This window comes from Corvus moneduloides, chromosome 5 (genome assembly GCF_009650955.1).
Source record: "Corvus moneduloides isolate bCorMon1 chromosome 5, bCorMon1.pri, whole genome shotgun sequence".
Classification (NCBI taxonomy): domain Eukaryota; kingdom Metazoa; phylum Chordata; class Aves; order Passeriformes; family Corvidae; genus Corvus; species Corvus moneduloides.
The window spans coordinates 72,573,340-72,589,956 of NC_045480.1; the positions used below are offsets into that span (position 1 = coordinate 72,573,340).

At 48.6% G+C, this 16,617-nt stretch overlaps 1 protein-coding gene across 1 annotated transcript; it reads left to right on the top strand.

The window, feature by feature from the left end:
- The first annotated feature begins 2 nt into the window (after nucleotides 1–2).
- On the top strand, nucleotides 3–11,314 carry NPFFR2 (neuropeptide FF receptor 2). The gene is made up of 5 exons (XM_032110482.1): nucleotides 3–7,410; nucleotides 7,784–7,939; nucleotides 8,973–9,323; nucleotides 9,614–9,713; nucleotides 10,132–11,314. The coding sequence occupies exons 3-5, from the start codon at nucleotides 9,008–9,010 to the stop codon at nucleotides 10,955–10,957; spliced, it is 1,242 nt and encodes a 413-aa protein (XP_031966373.1). The 5' UTR covers nucleotides 3–7,410; nucleotides 7,784–7,939; nucleotides 8,973–9,007; the 3' UTR covers nucleotides 10,958–11,314.
- Nucleotides 11,315–16,617: the final 5,303 nt, after the last annotated feature.

A 16,617-nucleotide genomic window follows, 5' to 3' on the forward strand; every position in this document is an offset into this window, starting at 1 on the left:
GTTCCTCCTTTGCAATCCCTGGCACTGGGGCGGGACAGGACAGCAGGGTCCTTGGGGTGCTCGTGGATGCTGGGGTATCCTGGATGGGCTCCATCCTCGTCTTTATCTTGTGTCCCAACACCACTGGCTCTCCAGCCCGTCCTGACATCACACTTGAGGCTCCGAGAGGGAGTCCAGGCTGGGGGTTCAGGGATCAAATTCCCTGTTTCCAGCCCCATTTCCAGTGGCTGGAAGCTCCAGACCCAGCTGGGAAAGAAAGAGTTGTGGTATTTTGGGGATCAGAAAGGGGCACCCCAGGGTGAGGCTGGGCCAGGCACTTTCGTGTCCTGGAAACAGAGACTGAGTCCTGTGTTTGGGGGGCACCAGGCTCATTTGGCCAGCTTTAGGGTCCTGTAATCAATAAATCAGGCATTTTCTTCGGCTCAGAAACAAACCCCTGCATTGTTGGCACTTGGAACCAGCCCCACCTGGGCAGTCTTAGGGCTGCGAAACAGCCTCAAGTCCTGTCTTGGGGTGCGAAATGAGGCTCATCCAGGCAATTTAAGACTTTGATCAGAGAGCCCAAATCCTGCATTTTGGGGCTGAGGACAGAGCCCAGACAGGTGAAAGACGGTGGGACCCAGGGGGCGGAGCGAGGCAGCCCCAGGGTGCGGGGCTGGTTCAAGTGTGTGGGGTGGAATCGAGGGCGTTTGAGCCCCGGGAGTCGCTCCTTGACGCTGTTGGAGGTGCAGGGGCCTCAGCCTCCTGTCCTCTACCCCCCCACACTCCTTCCTGACCCCCCCCATGCCCCTCCATCATCCAGATGCTCTTTACCAGGAAAAAAATATAAATTATGCCATGGACAAATGCATTTACAGCTGGACTGGACACATCTGGGCAATGTGACCAGTCCATGGAAGTCAGACTGGTGACAGTTCGGAGGGATTTTAAGTTGGATACTTGCAGATTTCATTTTCCAGCAACTCAAAATTTTTTTGGCACTTCTTGCATAAATGTTTCCCTGTTGGAAGAGTCAATTAGCCTTTTTAATGACCAGATTATCCAACAGAGGGAAAAACTATCAGCATTCCTTAAACACCTCCATCATTTCCATATCCATCCACAATCAGGGGCCGATGGACAGCAGCCTGCGTGAACAGGCTCTGGATGATCCTTGAGGTCCTTTCCAACCCAAACCGTTCTGGGATTCCATGATGGTTCTATGATCTCCCCTTGCGTTTATTTCGCGTCGTGTCCTTCTTTGTGCTCCCAGCAGATGGCGCGGCCGCCGTTTAAAAGACCTGGAAGTATCCTGGGACATGGATCAGCTCTGCTGCTCACTGAGTTGTTTTTAAAAGGAAAAAGACAGTACTCTGCAATAATCTGCGATGAAGATTCAGTGTTGATGTTCCACGGGGTATGTGGGAAGAAGAAAGCGATTTCCTGCAAATCTCAATGCCCTGCATTGCGGTTATTTTGTTGCTTGCGTGAATAACACCTTTCTATCTGAAACTCTTTGGATTCCAAAGTGAAGTGGCCTTGTTTTGGGCTTCCAGGCAGAGGGAATGTGAATCAGGGAAAGTGATGGGGAGACAGAGAACTGCAGCAGTGTGTGTGTGCAGGGAGAGCTGGGGTAGGAATTTTAGACAAATTCCTCTTAGCTGGATGCAAGGCCTTCGGGATCCTCTCTCGGTCAGAGGTTTCTCTAACTGTGGTTCCTTACGCCACCCGGTTGTGAGCGCCTCAGGATCCTGGGATTCCATTTGCTGCATCACATGTGGCAAAGCTGCCCTTAATACAATGTCTCTGCATGGCTGGAGCTTCTTATCCTCCATTTATAGCACACAATGATTCCACACGGACTTGTTACAATTCCACACTGAGTTATGCTGGAAAGCAGCTTGTTGGTTTAAATTTATATTGGCATAATTGTTTTTCCTCTCAAATTTAAATGATTGGCTAAAGGAATAATTTTTAAACTACTCCAGGAATAAAAAGGGGAGTGTAAAAAATAGAGAATTCATTATTGTTAAAGAATAATTCCTACATCCATGAAATCATTAATTGGAAGCCTGTTCTCCTATAGTCTGTCCTTGGGATGCTGTTTTTCTTTCCAGAAAAACCTTATGCAGGTAAGGCAAAACCTACCATTTCAGCTACAAGAGCCACCTGGTTTCTCCTGGGCCACACAGACTGTTCTTTTCCCAGGCTCCTGATTTAAAAGCTGGAGTCTCTGGAGAGCCTGGATCTAAATGCTGGAGCTCAGCAGGTAGGAGCAGAGTCCAAGAGATGCCGCTGTGCTGGGAGCATTCAGAGCACCGGGGAGAATCTGGACTGTAATGGATGGGGGGTGTCGGGGGTGGCACCTGCAGAGGTAACTGTGAGTTCCTGACCCTGGAAATGAGCTTCCCCAGGCAAAGGGATGCTTCAAACAGAGCACAGCAGGGAGACTCTGCAATGGAACATATCCGAGAAACTTCCACCCAGGCACCCCCCCAAGCCAGCGGTGGCTGCAGGTGACTGCCTTGGAGCCCCGGCGCTTGGCGCCTGGCTTTGGGCTGGGCTCTCGGCTCCCTCCTTCCTCCTGTCCCTCCTCCCTGCCTGAGGCAGGAGCTGCAGGGGCTCCGGGAGCCCTCTCCGCTGCGCCAGGGGCTGCAGCCTCCTTCCTGCCTGCGCCGAACCAGCGGCTGCGGCGGAGCTCCGGCACCTGTAAGCGGGGTACCCTGGGGGAGTGGGCTGCGGGCTGCTTTTGGCTGGAGCTGGGCTGTTCCTGCCTCCCTGCTGGAGCTGGGAGCTGAGGGAAAACTGCAGGAGCTTTGTTAGCAACAGGTCTTTGTGTGCGGGGAGGTGGGATGCTGGGTCCACTGCCTGGGGGTGCCCTGATTTACTGGGGGGGCACAACACTGCCTGCATGCGGATCGTGGTGATGCCAGGGACCTGCCTGCTGGCAAGAACCCCCCTTGTGCTGCCGAAGTTGGTCCCGGGGTGGGCAAGGCTGGAATACGGAGCAGTTCAGGCACTGGAGGGGGACGGGAGTGGCAGCAGGTGCCTCTGACCCTCTGGCTTAGGGCTTCCAGAGCTGGGGGACACACACAGCCCCCACCAGCGCCCATATTGCTGCTGCTCGCAGGGCCAATCCACCTGGGCTAGGAGCTGGACCACTCTGCAGAGCTCCAGGATTGGGAAAAAAAAGAGCCTGTGGCTGTTCATTTTTTTCCTCCGTGACTAAGACAAGTTTACATCGTTTTATTTGGCTTTTCTATCAGTAGCAGGTACCTCCAGTAGGAGAAAAGCATCTGGAGCTTGAAGTACCTCGTGTTATCCTTTAAATCTGAACCACCTCAGAGGCTGCAAATTATAAAATGCAGTGAGATCAGTTTGGGGTGTTCTGCTGGAAAAAGGGGGATTGAGTGTAACTCTGAGCAAAGGAGGAGCGTTTCCTGAGGCTGGTAGGTAGGTACCTGTAAGATGGCACCTCATTCCAAAAGAATGGACCTGTGCTGCTGCTTTTTTCCAAATGAAAATCCTAGCAAGGAAAACTGACTTCCAGTCCTTGCTGTTCGGACAACCATGGGTTGCAGCTGTCACTTACTGAACAGAATTGGCTTCAACTGGAGTCAAACCAAGAGGTTTCCGAGGTAACCTCTCAGCATGTCAAACTCCTGACATCAATCACAGGTACCTATCCATGTTATCCTGGTGAAGCTTACAATTTGGTATTAATTAAAATCAAGTCACTAAGGCAGCAGTAAATGGAAATTCAGGAGCACCAAAAGGATTCAAATCCTTAGAGCAGCTCACAGAAAAAAAATCAATGAGTATTTAAAGTCCCTTCGTGGATGTGGATGGTGATGTAAAAGGGAACAGTCAGAAGGTAGGAAGGTACAGGGAGAGTTCAGCCCTTCCACAGCCATTATCTCTCTAGAGAGGTGACACTGGGCATTTAAACCTTCACAGACAGTTCTTCTCCTGTGCAGCCTGCACAGTTATTTAAGACTAAAGATGTTGCCTCTGGGCAAATCAACGTTGGGATGTGATGAAGTGTTAAGGATCCAGCCCAACGTGCTGCACAGGGAGCTCACCTGTTCTGCCCGTGGGCCAGGAAGGCTGCTCTGCCTAATTTCTAGGGGGATAATCCAATACTCCACAGCCCAGGAACTTGGGTGAGGGGTCAAATGCTCTTTGTTGTAACAAGCTCTAAGTCAGATCCCTCGTGTGCCCAGCTCACGGGCTGTTTGCTCTCATGCCTGCCTCACAGAGGGCAATGACATTTCTGTGCCAAAAGAGATTGAAACCAAACAATTCTATGCCTCTTGCTCATTTTTCACTCGAAGCAGAGACATCACCTGGTGCGAAGAACCCTTGTGATGTGCTCTGTGCGTTGGGATTGGTTTGGTTTTCCTCTGCTCATTCACTTTGCAGTGATTACAGGATCCTCTGTGCCCCCCATTTTGGGGGGCACATAAACTACCTGCCGTACCTGGTGAATTAGCTCTCACTGCCTGATGGGCTCCTAAAGCACTTATTTTGTTTGCCAGTTCTATCTTCCACTGGGACTATCTCACGATTGTCCCGCTTTTCAGGTTGTTTTTTTCCCCACCCCTTTCTATCTGTTCCCCAATTACTCTCCTCAGTTTCAGTGCCCCAAATGACTGGGCTGTCAGGGAGTGACTCATGAGCAGAGGCTGAATTGAAAGGTGCAGTTTAGGAGGCTCATCTCCCATTAGTGGGGCGTTTACTGCTGCAAAGAGCCCGGCAGGGATCACTGATTTAGCTGTTTCTGTAGACTAAACCCCAGCACTCACTGCTAAACGCTGCTAGAGCATCTCTCCAGGGAAAAAGCTGCGACCAGTCCAGATATTTCGTGGGGTCCCTGCCCTGTTTCCAATGATGGATGGGAAACCGATGCTTAAGAGACTGGATCCCGGGAGAACTTCAGTAATTGCCTACGGAAAGCTTTTAAAACAGGGACTTGCTTCCAAGATAAGGCAGCTAAAATCTTATTGCTTGCCAGGCTTCTCAATAAAGTGGCTTGCATAAGTGTGCCTGAGTGTGGAAATATTACTTTAACCTGATTTCAGGGAACAGCTGGATGAGATTTTAGTTAAAATTTTAAACAGCCTGTGACACATCAAATAGAAAAAACAAATATATTCAGAAGCTTAAAGGTTGACTGAGCATGAAGTAAAACAAAATAAGAGTATAATGACAAGGAATAGGCAAGCAGCTTCGGCTCTAATGAAGCAGGGTGGAAATGATAGATATATATATAAATACAGAGCCATAAGAAACTTGCTGTGAATGCCTCACCTGCCATTTGCATCTCCTGATTTACATTTGGGATTTGGCTTTGGAAGAAATGTTTTCTGTTCCCATCTCAAGTGGGTGAGTAATCTGCAAGTAAGTCTTGTGTTTATTACAGTCATCCCGCTGATAGCCTTGTTCCATATCATTTAAAGTTTGAGATCTTTAAAAAAGAAATACCTTGACAAACTATTTTCTTTGGCCCCAGCTCAGACTGTGCAGATAAATGACTCTGATGGGAGGATAAGCAGTTTAAGCCCATTGAGAAGAGCTCTGTGTGCAACTCCAAGATTGGCATATCTCCCTGGGATTGCCCATTTCAAAATGAGGAATTTGCTTCTCAGCACTTGTTTTTCTTCATGAAAGTAAATGTCAGTAAGAAAAAATTATTTTATTGCAACTGGCTATTTTTAGGGTGTTTTTTCTTCCGCAGCTCTTTTCTCCTAGCTGAAAACCTACTGGGATATTCGGGCTTATTTGGAGATAAAGCACTCTGAGGTATGTCGTATAAAATACCATGGAAATTCTGATGGATGAAAAAGTTAAATACTTGAAGAGTAAGTTCCATTATTTTAATTCATGAACATCCCCAGAGTTTGTATGTGGCAGCTCCAGCCCTGCATGACCCAGACCCAACGCTTCCTGCACCACTCCCTGTCCTGTGCCTGAGCCCCAGGCACTGGGAATGGGGGGTTTGGTGTGGCTGCAGGCCCCTCTTGCTCTTGGAAGAGAAGCAAAGACGAGCCCAGATTCCCATGGTCTGTGCACGGGTTTCCTGTGCAACAGCATTTTAGTTTTTTAGTCATTGGCTCTTCCTGGTTCCCTGAGGCAGAGGATGATCCATAAATTTCTCTCTCCCTTATTTCTCAGACACTCACAGACCAACGTCCTGCTCTTTTTGCCATCCTTCAGGGGCTGTATTTTGCCCCTGGGACTTTCTCACTTTTCAGCAGACCAGGGATCATTTCCCAAGGTCCCTGGGAAATCTCTTCTTGTTGTGCCATTACTGATTACAGAGCTCAGGACAAGGGAAGAACAATTTTTTTAGCACTTACTACATTAAAGTTTCTTTTTCTACAACAACATGCTCCTGCTGTTCTTCCCATCTCTGAAGGTTCCAGCCTCAGAGGATTCTGTGAGGATATTTTACTCATAAAAATCAAGATGACAAACCCAGCGGGTCGTGCACAGAGGTGAAGCAGTGGTGGCCGCTCCAGGGGATTTCCTCCATCTGCCCAATATGTAAATAATTCCGTCACTTCATAATCAGCTGGACCTCTTACACTTTAACAGTGGAAACCTGATTTTCTGTATGCAGAGGTACGAGATTGTCCTGGTTAGGCTGTGAGACGTTACACTGTGTATTTGTCTACGGAGGCTGTGACTGGGATTCCAGCAGCCACGAATGAGCCTCGTGTGTTTGGAAACCCTACATGAGCCGGGGCAGGTTTTCACTCAGGGAGGCTCCCACTTTATTCCTTTGCAGATTTTCTCTGATAGATCGAATGAAGAAGTGAGGCCTTGCTCTTGTCAAGTTACCATGTGGAAGCGAATTGCTGTTGTTTATCATCTTATTACAATTAGCTATTGCACTATTTTTTTTTCTTTTCTTGGATGATTTATGTTTCTGTCCTCTGTGCCTCTCTCAATTATTTATCACTGCTTGTTTTAGCCGGCAAGGACCCTGTGAAAACACAAGGCACTGGCTTAATTTCTCCTTCCAGCCAATCCTCCTCCCTCTCAGCTTCAGGATAATAAAAATCTGTGGAGCTTTTCCATTTCCTGTGATCTGCAGGGTTTGTACAGCAACTTCCCCGTGTCTGCCACAGCCAAAATTTCATTAGTGCAACTGGGATGAGACTCAGCTCCAGTTTTGCCTCGAGGCTGTTTACTACTTCTTGTTTACCAGTTAGGAACAAAAACTATTCCAGAGATCATTACAGAAGAGATTGGGCGCCGCTGCTTCACAACACGGTGTCAGAAAAAGAGAGAAAACACAAACTATGTTTCCAAAATAATGATTATTCCTCCTGCTTTTAGTGTGATAAGGGACGATCCTGTCATGGAATGACCGAGAACTTCTGCTGCAGACCATCAGAGACCCCTCTAAAAGCCAAACTCCAGCAGGTAAGGAAGGAAAGGCACATCTGCCTGACCTGCTGGGGACAGCACAGGGACAACTGGGACAGCTGGGCATGGGGACTGGGAATGCGGTGGGAGCCAAAAGCCACCTTCTCCGGGCCAGAGTGTCTACCTAAAGCAACTCCTCTCAAAAGCAAAAGGATTATGGAAGAAAATTAGTAGTTAATAATAATAATAATAATAATGTGGGGAAGAGCAGCAAAGGGAGCAACAATAAGTCCAAGGGAGCAGGAGGAATGCTGGCTTTAAATGGAGTGAGACAGCATCTCCTGAGATTTATAAAGCACAGCTCCAGGTCTGGGATTAAAGGAACAGTGTCAACTTGTATTGTCAAATATCTGTATTTGCATTCTGCCAGCGTTTCCCATCTTGAGCTCATGTTTGGCTGCAAGTGCACCAGTGCTGCTTCCTCAGGATCAGGAATCAGGAAAATCGGCATTGAAGCTCTTCCCACAAGGCTGACTCTGAGCGCTGGCCAGGGAAAGCATTTGGCACATCAGACATTTCAATAGAGGTACTTGCAATAATTTTGAAAGCATGTTGAATAAAAACTAATAAAGATAAATAAGCCTTTCTCCATAAGGACAGCCCCACAGAATGTACAACTATTCCTACACTTTTTCCAACATACAAGCAGCAGGTTTTGGTGAGGGATTCCAGATTTTTGTCTCTGTACCTCACTGTGCAGGCATTTAATGAGTATGTAAAATACAGACCCATTAAAACGCTGCACTGCTGCTCATTTCTAAACGGGCACAAGAGACCAGAACATGATGGGTTTTCACTACTCTGCTTGTTCCAAACCTGAGGCAGAGCAGTATAAATACTTTTTTTTACTGCACTTGCTTCCTGAAAGTAAAACACTTGCAGAGGCTTTGCTGTTCATACAAGCTCATCAGGATTTGGATACTTGTGCCTTAATTTAAATTCCATTTCTATTAAGGAATTTGAAGCATCTTAAAAGCACCTTCGCTCATACTTTAATTTCATGCCTTCTGCCACCAGTTAATCTTGCTGCTCCCTTGCTTGCTCCACCCCCTGCTTCTTTAAGCATCCTCATCTGGGAGACAAAATACATGTGGAAAGAAAGTTTGGAATGCTGCCTCCAAGTCAAGTTACCTGCTTGGAAATTAACCCAGCTCTCTTGTATCTCAGCATGTTTTAAACCTAGTGTGGTCCTTCTTGACTGCAGACTTTGAGTTATGTAGCTTGTGAGCAGGGAATTAAATCAACCAACTGTACACAAAACCATCTCAGGTTCATGAAATGGGGCTGGATTTGGATACATGCAGGCAGAAAGTTTGTGCCACTTCAGAAAGCTCTAATCCCTGTTCTTCAGTGATTGAATTAGTGATTTTTCAGTGATTGTTGCTCAGCCACCTCACCACTGCCCAAGAGCATGTGAGCTTTACACTTATTTCAGCACACAGTGTACCCCAAGCAGATAACAGCACTAATAATATAGAAATAAAAATATCCCATATTAAATGATAATATCCCATTCCTTCATATCAACTGCAAGCGGACTAAAATGACCTTTTCACAAGTGTCTTTTAGGGCACATTAGAGCACGAGGAAGAAAATGGACTCAAACTCTTCGTTGGATTGGCCTCAGGCGCTGAATTATAACGGGACATACGAGTACCTCTACTTGGAAGGCAATGTCTCCTACGTGGACTTCTACCTCCACCAGCCTTCTGTGGCCGCTGTCTTCATCACCTCCTACCTCCTCATCTTCCTCCTCTGCATGGTGGGCAACGGGGGGGTTTGTTTCATCATCCTATGGAGCAAACACATGCGCACGGTCACCAACCTGTTCATCCTGAACCTGGCCGTCAGTGACTTGCTGGTGGGGCTCTTCTGCATGCCCACCACCCTCCTGGACAACATCATTGCAGGTGGGCTGCGGCGCTCGCGGGGCGGGGAGAGCCGGGGCCACGTGTCAGAGGGGCTCTGCGGGCATTCCGGGTCACTGCAGTCAGAGGTGAGGTCTAGTGCAAGGTGTCCCTGCCCACGGCGTGGTGTTCCTGGCCATGGTTGGAACTCCATGGTCGCTAGGAGTTCCCTTCCAATCCGAACCACTCCATGAGTCTATCATTCTATCAGGAAATGGAAGATGAGAGCAAATGATTTTAAGCAGAGTCCTGCAGTGAGATGGCAGCACTTCCAACTGCCCGTTTCCTTCCAGGGTGGCCCTTTGGGAGTCTGGTGTGCAAAATGAGTGGAATGGTCCAAGGAATCTCTGTTTCTGCCTCCGTCTTCACTCTGGTTGCTATTGCTGTGGACAGGTAAGATGATGCAGAGTCTCTAACCATCACTCTCATCTCCCCCTGGCCCCCTGGCCATGCTGAGCCCACTCATTAACCCTCCCAACACCTCAGTAAATCAGATGCATTTTGCTCCTATGGCTATTAAGAAAAAAAAAAAAGGGGGGGCCAAATCGAAAGAGCAATTTGCTCCTCCACTGGTATCTCTTAAAGATGGTGGAACTGGGCTATCCCGGCCCACCTGGAACTGTTTTCTTCCTCAGCCGTGAAGCAGAGGTGTTAATACCTGCCTTGGTTAAATGGAGCAGCACAGGCAGCAACTGACAGGGAGGATGAGGAGATGATTCCATCTCTGCTTGCTGAAAAACAGACGATTTAAAATGCGCGCGCCTGCTTGCCTGGGTGATGAAGCATTCCTTAAACAGCTTCTCTGCCCCAGGTTCCGGTGCATTGTGCATCCGTTCAAGCAGAAGCTGACCATTCCCGCTGCCGTGGCCATCATCGCGGTCATCTGGATCCTGGCCGTGGCCATCATGTGTCCCTCGGCCGTCCTGCTGCAGGTGCAGGAGGAGAAGCATTTCCGAGTGCTCCTGGGCTCTGGCAATGCCAGCCGGCCGGTGTTCTGGTGCCGGGAGGAGTGGCCTGAGCCGGGAATGAGGAAGATCTACACGACGGTTCTCTTTGCCAACATCTACCTGGCTCCCCTGTCACTCATTGTTATCATGTACGCCAGGATCAGCATTTCCCTCTCCCACACAGCCATGCCTGGGGCAGGGAAGCGCAGCCAGGAGCAGCGGCACAGCATGTGGAAGAGGAAACAGAAGGTCATCAAAATGCTCATTGTTGTGACTTTGCTTTTCACGGTGTCCTGGCTTCCCCTGTGGACTCTGATGCTGCTCTCGGACTACGCCAGCCTTTCCGACCTCCAGCTGCAGCTCATCAACATCTACATTTATCCCTTTGCTCACTGGCTGGCCTTCTTCAACAGCAGCATCAACCCCATCATCTACGGGTTCTGCAATGAAAACTTCCGACGGGGCTTCCAGGCTGTCTTCAAGTTCCAGCTCTGCTCCAGGGTGCTCTGTTCCCAGCAAGGACAAAGCAACGCCATCCTGCCAGCTGCCCACTGCCAGGCACTCCAGGATGAAGCCCCTCAAACAGCTACGGAGGAGGGGAAGCCAGTTACGAAAGGAAATGGGGTGAATAACCAGCAGGACTTGATCATGGATGATCTCAAAGAGCCCTGCAACAATGGGATCAAGTGAAACATGCTGTGACTCTCTAGATCTCTCAGAGCAGCTGGAACAGGGTTGCCTGAACAATATTTGTGGTCACATTTCAGCCTGGGAGTAATCCCTTATCCTGTAACTCTCACAGACTGAAATACTGGAGACACAGTCTGGAACCCACCAGTCCCTGGGTTTTCTTGTGGTTGTGCTCACGTTGCTTCTGCCTGGACATTGTGAACGCCAGCTGGGTCCTGCCCAAATGACAAAATTAAACTTTTTCCATCACCTTCCATTTATTCCCCTTTGTCTTTGTTATTTCTGTCCTATTCATTATTATTGCAGCTAGAGAAATAAATAGAAGTGGAAATTTGAGAAATAAAGGATTAAACAAAGTCTTTTGGGGTATGCTTTTTGGGGAACTCAAATTGATTGTTGGGGGGATATGAGTCACCCAAAAAGACTGAAATTTTAGTATGAGTAGGAGAGAGAACACTTGGGGGCCCATTAGAGCTGACAGACATCAGCAGGTACGAGAGTGACGTTGGGAGCTCCTGGAGCGGGTGAGGAATGGGATTTGTGCAAGGACCAGCACAGGATCACAGGGCACTAGCGGCTTATTCTGTAAAGCCCTCCAGGAGCCAAGCCCCAGGTACGGTCATTCCCCAGGGCAGTCCTCCTTCAGGTAAATGGGAGTGACTTCCACATTTTGACATTCCCTACTGTTCGCCACTGCTTACCTCAGTTTACCTCAAAATGTTCATTCTCTGCACTACAGACTCAGATTTGCTCCAAAAATTTTCTCTGCCTGTCCACTACTTACTAACTCATTTTTACCTCAAAATGTTCATTTGACCTAGAGAACAACTCAGATTTTATGCCCAGGAGGAACATTTCTCCCACGAGCAAACACCTTGTCTCACTCCATATCCAATTCAGCAAACACCAAATTAGTGCTTGGCTCTGAAATGAAAGGCAGGAAAGCGGGGTTTTGCTGGGATTCGGGACACGGTGTTTCCTCCCCCTCACAGGATCCCTGTGTTCGGCCGCGGGAAGCGGGAACGGGAGAGACTCGCGCACCGCCCCCCCCACAGGCCCTCAGCGCTCCCCTGAGGGCGGGGCGGGGGAGGGGCGGGGCCCGCCCCCCGCTGTCCAATCAGCGCTGCGATCGCCTCACGGCGCCCGCCAATCCCGAGCCGGCCGAGGGTATATAAGAGTCGGTGTCCGTGGCGGGTTTCTTGGTTTGGGGTTGCTGCCCGCCCCCCCCCTCCCCCCCCCTTTTCAGTGAGGTAAAAATACGATTTAATGTATCTTTTTATGATGTATGGGAATTGGAGTGATGTTTCAATGCGTGATGTACTGGAGGGCAGGTGCTTGGTGACCGCAGGTAAAGCCATGGCAAGGATGAGAATGTGTTGATCTCTGAGTTTGCCTTGGCATCCCGGAGCCTCTCCCCGTGCAGATTATGAGGGGACTGTTTTCTAAATCGGTTCTTTACTGACCTTTTTAGTGTTGAATTAATGCTTTTTGCACGTTTCGTGTCTTTTAGCATTAGGTGGCATTTTTTGTGGGGCTGGTGGAGTGCTGAGGGTTGCTCTTGATGCTGGGACAGGTACATGTGTTGCAAAGCTTTTCTATAAAACATAACTGTACCAAATCATTAAGTTTATACGATAAGAATAGGACTTGTGCTCCCAATAAAGAATTGGGGTGTGTTGGGCAGGGACTGGGAAGCACAGAGGTTTTTCCTGCATTAATTCCTCCAACCATTGATTTCTGTTTGCAGCAGTAAACTAGAGCTGCATCACTGATGATATCTAAGCTGTTCTTTAGGACTGAGCACAACAGGGAGCAGAACCTGGGTTCAAGTGTGTTGAAAACATAAATCATTCAGAAAATAGCATGAAATAATGTATTATAAATGTCTTTATTTCAGTCGAGTACCTGTCACTATAGTGGTGAATATGCAGTTGTACTTAGGGAGAAAACACACAGGTGGTGCACTGGCACTCCTGGGTTAATGTTAATTTTTGCCAGGTGCTTTTGATTAGGTTCAATTGCAGTGGATCTGTGCTGAAAAGCTGGAGCCCTGAAGCACGAGAAGCTGTGCTGACCATAGTGACTATTGTCTAGTGAGTTTCCTGATGTCCCTGATGTAATGCTGTGCTGTCACCATGTCAGCTCATTCTGGTTTAAACTCTTTTGAAAAGTGCTGGATGGACAAATTGGAGTATAAAACACACGTGGGAAGCTTTGTGTTCCCAAGGGAAAGCTTTAGGGGTGTGCAGCTTCTGAACTACACGAATATTTCAGGTTCCCACAGAGACTTGCTGGGCCAGGGTTCTGGGGCAGGAGTGTCAGAAATTTGGCATATTCAGTGCCACCTTGAGAGTTACTTTCTTTGAAGCTCTCAAGATCAGTCTGAAATTAGGGATCATGCCCCACTAGTGACCCATGGAGGAGGACAAATGGTGTAGTTGTGTATTTTTCCTGCCCTCCACACTCCCTCCCTTTTGGTGATACAAGTGGAGCTTTTAAATCCCAGAAGCACAGGGTCTGCAGTGCTTTACAATAACAGAGTGAGACGTGATGGATTATCCTGTTCAGGGATGCCCATGAGGGGGACAGGTCAGCTGGGACAGCCCTTCCTGCTGTGTCTTTTCCTCTCTTGGAAGAGGAAAACCCACTTGGCTTTCCCCTGCAGGGCTGACCGAGGCTGTGAGTTGCAATCCTGGTTGTCACAGGACTGAGTGGGAGCTTCAGGCAAGCCCTGCCTTAGCCTCAGATTTTTGTCAACACCTTTAATTTAAGAAACCAATCTGGCCCACGAGTTCTAAGGATGGCAGATCAGGTCCGTTCACAGAATGAATTATTAAGCAGACAGGAGATAACAGATGAATGAACAATTGTAATGGCAAGATATAACAGGAATTCCAGAGTGCTCGTGGTAGCCGGGGACAATCCAAACAAGCCATTTCACCTGTGTTGTTACCAGCTGGCATAGATCAGGATGTTCCCCACTCACTCCTTGAGTCAAAAAGTCATAGGAAAGATGAGATGCAAATCAGGATCAAAGAAAAGTTCATGGAGTTAATTTTTCACTTGCAGTGATTGGGAGGAGTTCAGCAGATGGGTCAGTGACTCCCTTCACTTCCATTCATGCTTCTTAGTCCAGCGTTCTCCTTCAGTCAAGTTCAGCATTTCACATATTCCTGGCTCAACATAGCTCATTCCTGGCTCAAGTGTTAGACAATTCTACAGAATACCCCAAAAATATACACGTACTCTAAAATAGTCTGGTTGCCTCAGGGGGATCAAAGGTGTGATGTAACTCAAACTGTTCCTGCCTACTCAGCGTATTACTCCAGTGGGGAATTTCATACCTCACTAGGTAGGAGGAGGTAGGAAGGGGTGCACAAAACTGATTCCACAACCGTACGAAAATTCAGGTTTCATTCAGGGAGAAACCTTTCCCACCCCCAGAGAAAAGCACAGTGAAGACACAAGCATTCTGAGGCAATACTTGCAGAAACCCCATCTGCGCCGCAGAACTGTAGAGACAGAAAAGGCACAGACACGAAGCAGCAGTTCCGTGTCTGGCCCGTGGTTGCAAACAGCGCGCTGTACTCGCTGCCGCCACACGGGGCATTGGAGGAGCAGTTTTCGAAACCCTGCGCTGATTTCAAAGCCCCGATATCATCTCTTTGCCAAGCGGAGCACGGCGGTTTGGTACTTTTGATGTGGAAAGGCGGTGCCAGGTCTGGATGATTTTGTTCCAGTCTCAGCTGGCACTGGAGACACTCTGTGAGAATGCCTTGACACATCTTCCAGCTCAGTGCTGCAAAAATAGATCCTATTGTCCAGTATGCCCTAATTTACAATTTAGCTCCCCTAATGCTGTGCTGGTGTGGATTTGGGTCGTATCTGGCCACAGGACTGTGTGGTAGCTTGAGACTGGGCAGGGTGAGCTGCTGTGGTGTCCCAGCCCTGTAGTTCTGTGTCACTGTTTGTTTCTGCAGAGAGGAAAAGCATCCCTGCTTGGCAGAAGAGCCCAGGCCTGAGGCTGCTCGGCGTTGGTGTAACCCACTGTCAGTGTCACCTGCTCTGGGCACAGCCACCACAGCTGCCCAGAGCCAGGAGCATCCAGCTGAGGGATCCAGGAGGATGCAGCTCTTGTTTTCAAGGAGGTAAGGGGTGGGGGTGCAGGATCTGGAAGGGGTGTTTTCCACGCAGGGGAAGAGAGGTGTCAGGGAGAACTTCAGCCCCCAGCAGCTCTGTCAGTGCTGGATGGACTCGGGGCTGGTGAGAGCACAGGGTGGGACAGGGAACCCTGGGGCTATAAACAGTTCAAATGAGCAAAGAAATGAACAGTGGAGAGCTGCACAAAACAGATGGTGGAGTTTCAGCAAGAACCAGGGAACTGGAATTTGACTTTTGGCATTGCTACATCTGGTGTCTTATCTGTAGGCATGAAATCAGAACTTGAACATGCCCACAGTGCCCTGTGGGTCGAGTTCAAGGAACTGCTGAAATGACACGTGCAGCTGCCACTTGCTTCTGTGTGTGGAGCCAGCTGTAATGCTGGCAGCTACATGTGAGCTGACAAATGAACACCAGGAGGCTGGAAACAACTCCCAGGAATTTGTTTTTTAAGAGCTGGGATGGACTTCTGCCCAAGTGTCTGAAAAGCTCTTTTGGCTTTACTTTATGAATTGAAAACTGAAGTGCTTGTAAAGGTGTTGGCATTCGCTTTGATGTACTTTTGGTGAGGTTTTGACTCAGTGTTGCTATTGGAGCTGCTGTTGGCTGAGCAGGTGCCCCTAATTCTGATGTAAGCTCATGGTTTGGTTCACTGCTCCTCAGAGCTTGTACAGTAGATGGAATTCCCGCGGTACCTCATAGGTGGCTTGTGGTGTTCCTTAAAGGAGCATTTCTGCCTGCAGTGGCAGTTCTGGTCCCATATGAGCTGGTGTGAGAAGCCAAGGGTTTGCAGCAGCAGGTTCAGAACAATGTTCCTGTGGCACAGACATCCCTCCCTGGCAGGTTATGGGGTTTGAGGCATTGGCTGAGAGTAGCAAAGCACTGACAGGGTCTTAGCTGTGCAGGGAACAAAACACTTAATTGGACATCCAGCCTGGGGATGTTGTGGCTTCAGGAAGAGCTCTGTGACCCTTTCCATGCCCTGTGCTGACATGGCACAACAGGCTGTGGGGCTCAGTTAGATCCATTGCTTGTTCTGAGGGGGCAGGGAACCCGTACAACGTGCGCTGAACAGAGCAAGTTGGATGTGAAGATTTGGGTCAATCTGCAAAGTTCCTTGAGCCCTAAGAATCATGGCAGGCACAGCACTAAAAACTCCAAATTAGGAATAATCAAAAGATGAACCAGTTCTCAAGAAACTCAACTTTCAGAAATATTTTTCAAGATAAAATAAGATTGAAATGAGCTTGGCAGGAAAGCCCCTGTGAAGCAAAGCACAACGAAAAGAGCTGTGAGCAGAAACACTGTGGAATTCTTGCTGCTCCTGATGTCCTGGTCTTTTCAGGTAGGCTTTGTACAGAACTGAAAGGCAATTTTCTTGCCTCTGGTGAGCTGCAGCCACATCCCCCTTGAAGAAGAAAATGTGAAGGGAGTGGCAAGCAGGAGGATGGCTTTTAGACTGGATTCCAGTTCCTCCTGGTGGGTCTGTGCTGCTTGAA

What these genes read in the sequence shown, in the direction of transcription:
- NPFFR2 (XM_032110482.1), top strand. Translation starts at nt 9,008, where the DNA reads ATGGACTCAAACTCTTCGTTGGATTGGCCTCAGGCGCTGAATTATAAC. An exon ending in CCTGGACAACATCATTGCAG is followed by an intron (nt 9,324 to 9,613) that starts GTGGGCTGCGGC and finishes GTTTCCTTCCAG; the next exon opens with GGTGGCCCTTTGGGAGTCTG. An exon ending in GTTGCTATTGCTGTGGACAG is followed by an intron (nt 9,714 to 10,131) that starts GTAAGATGATGC and finishes TCTCTGCCCCAG; the next exon opens with GTTCCGGTGCATTGTGCATC.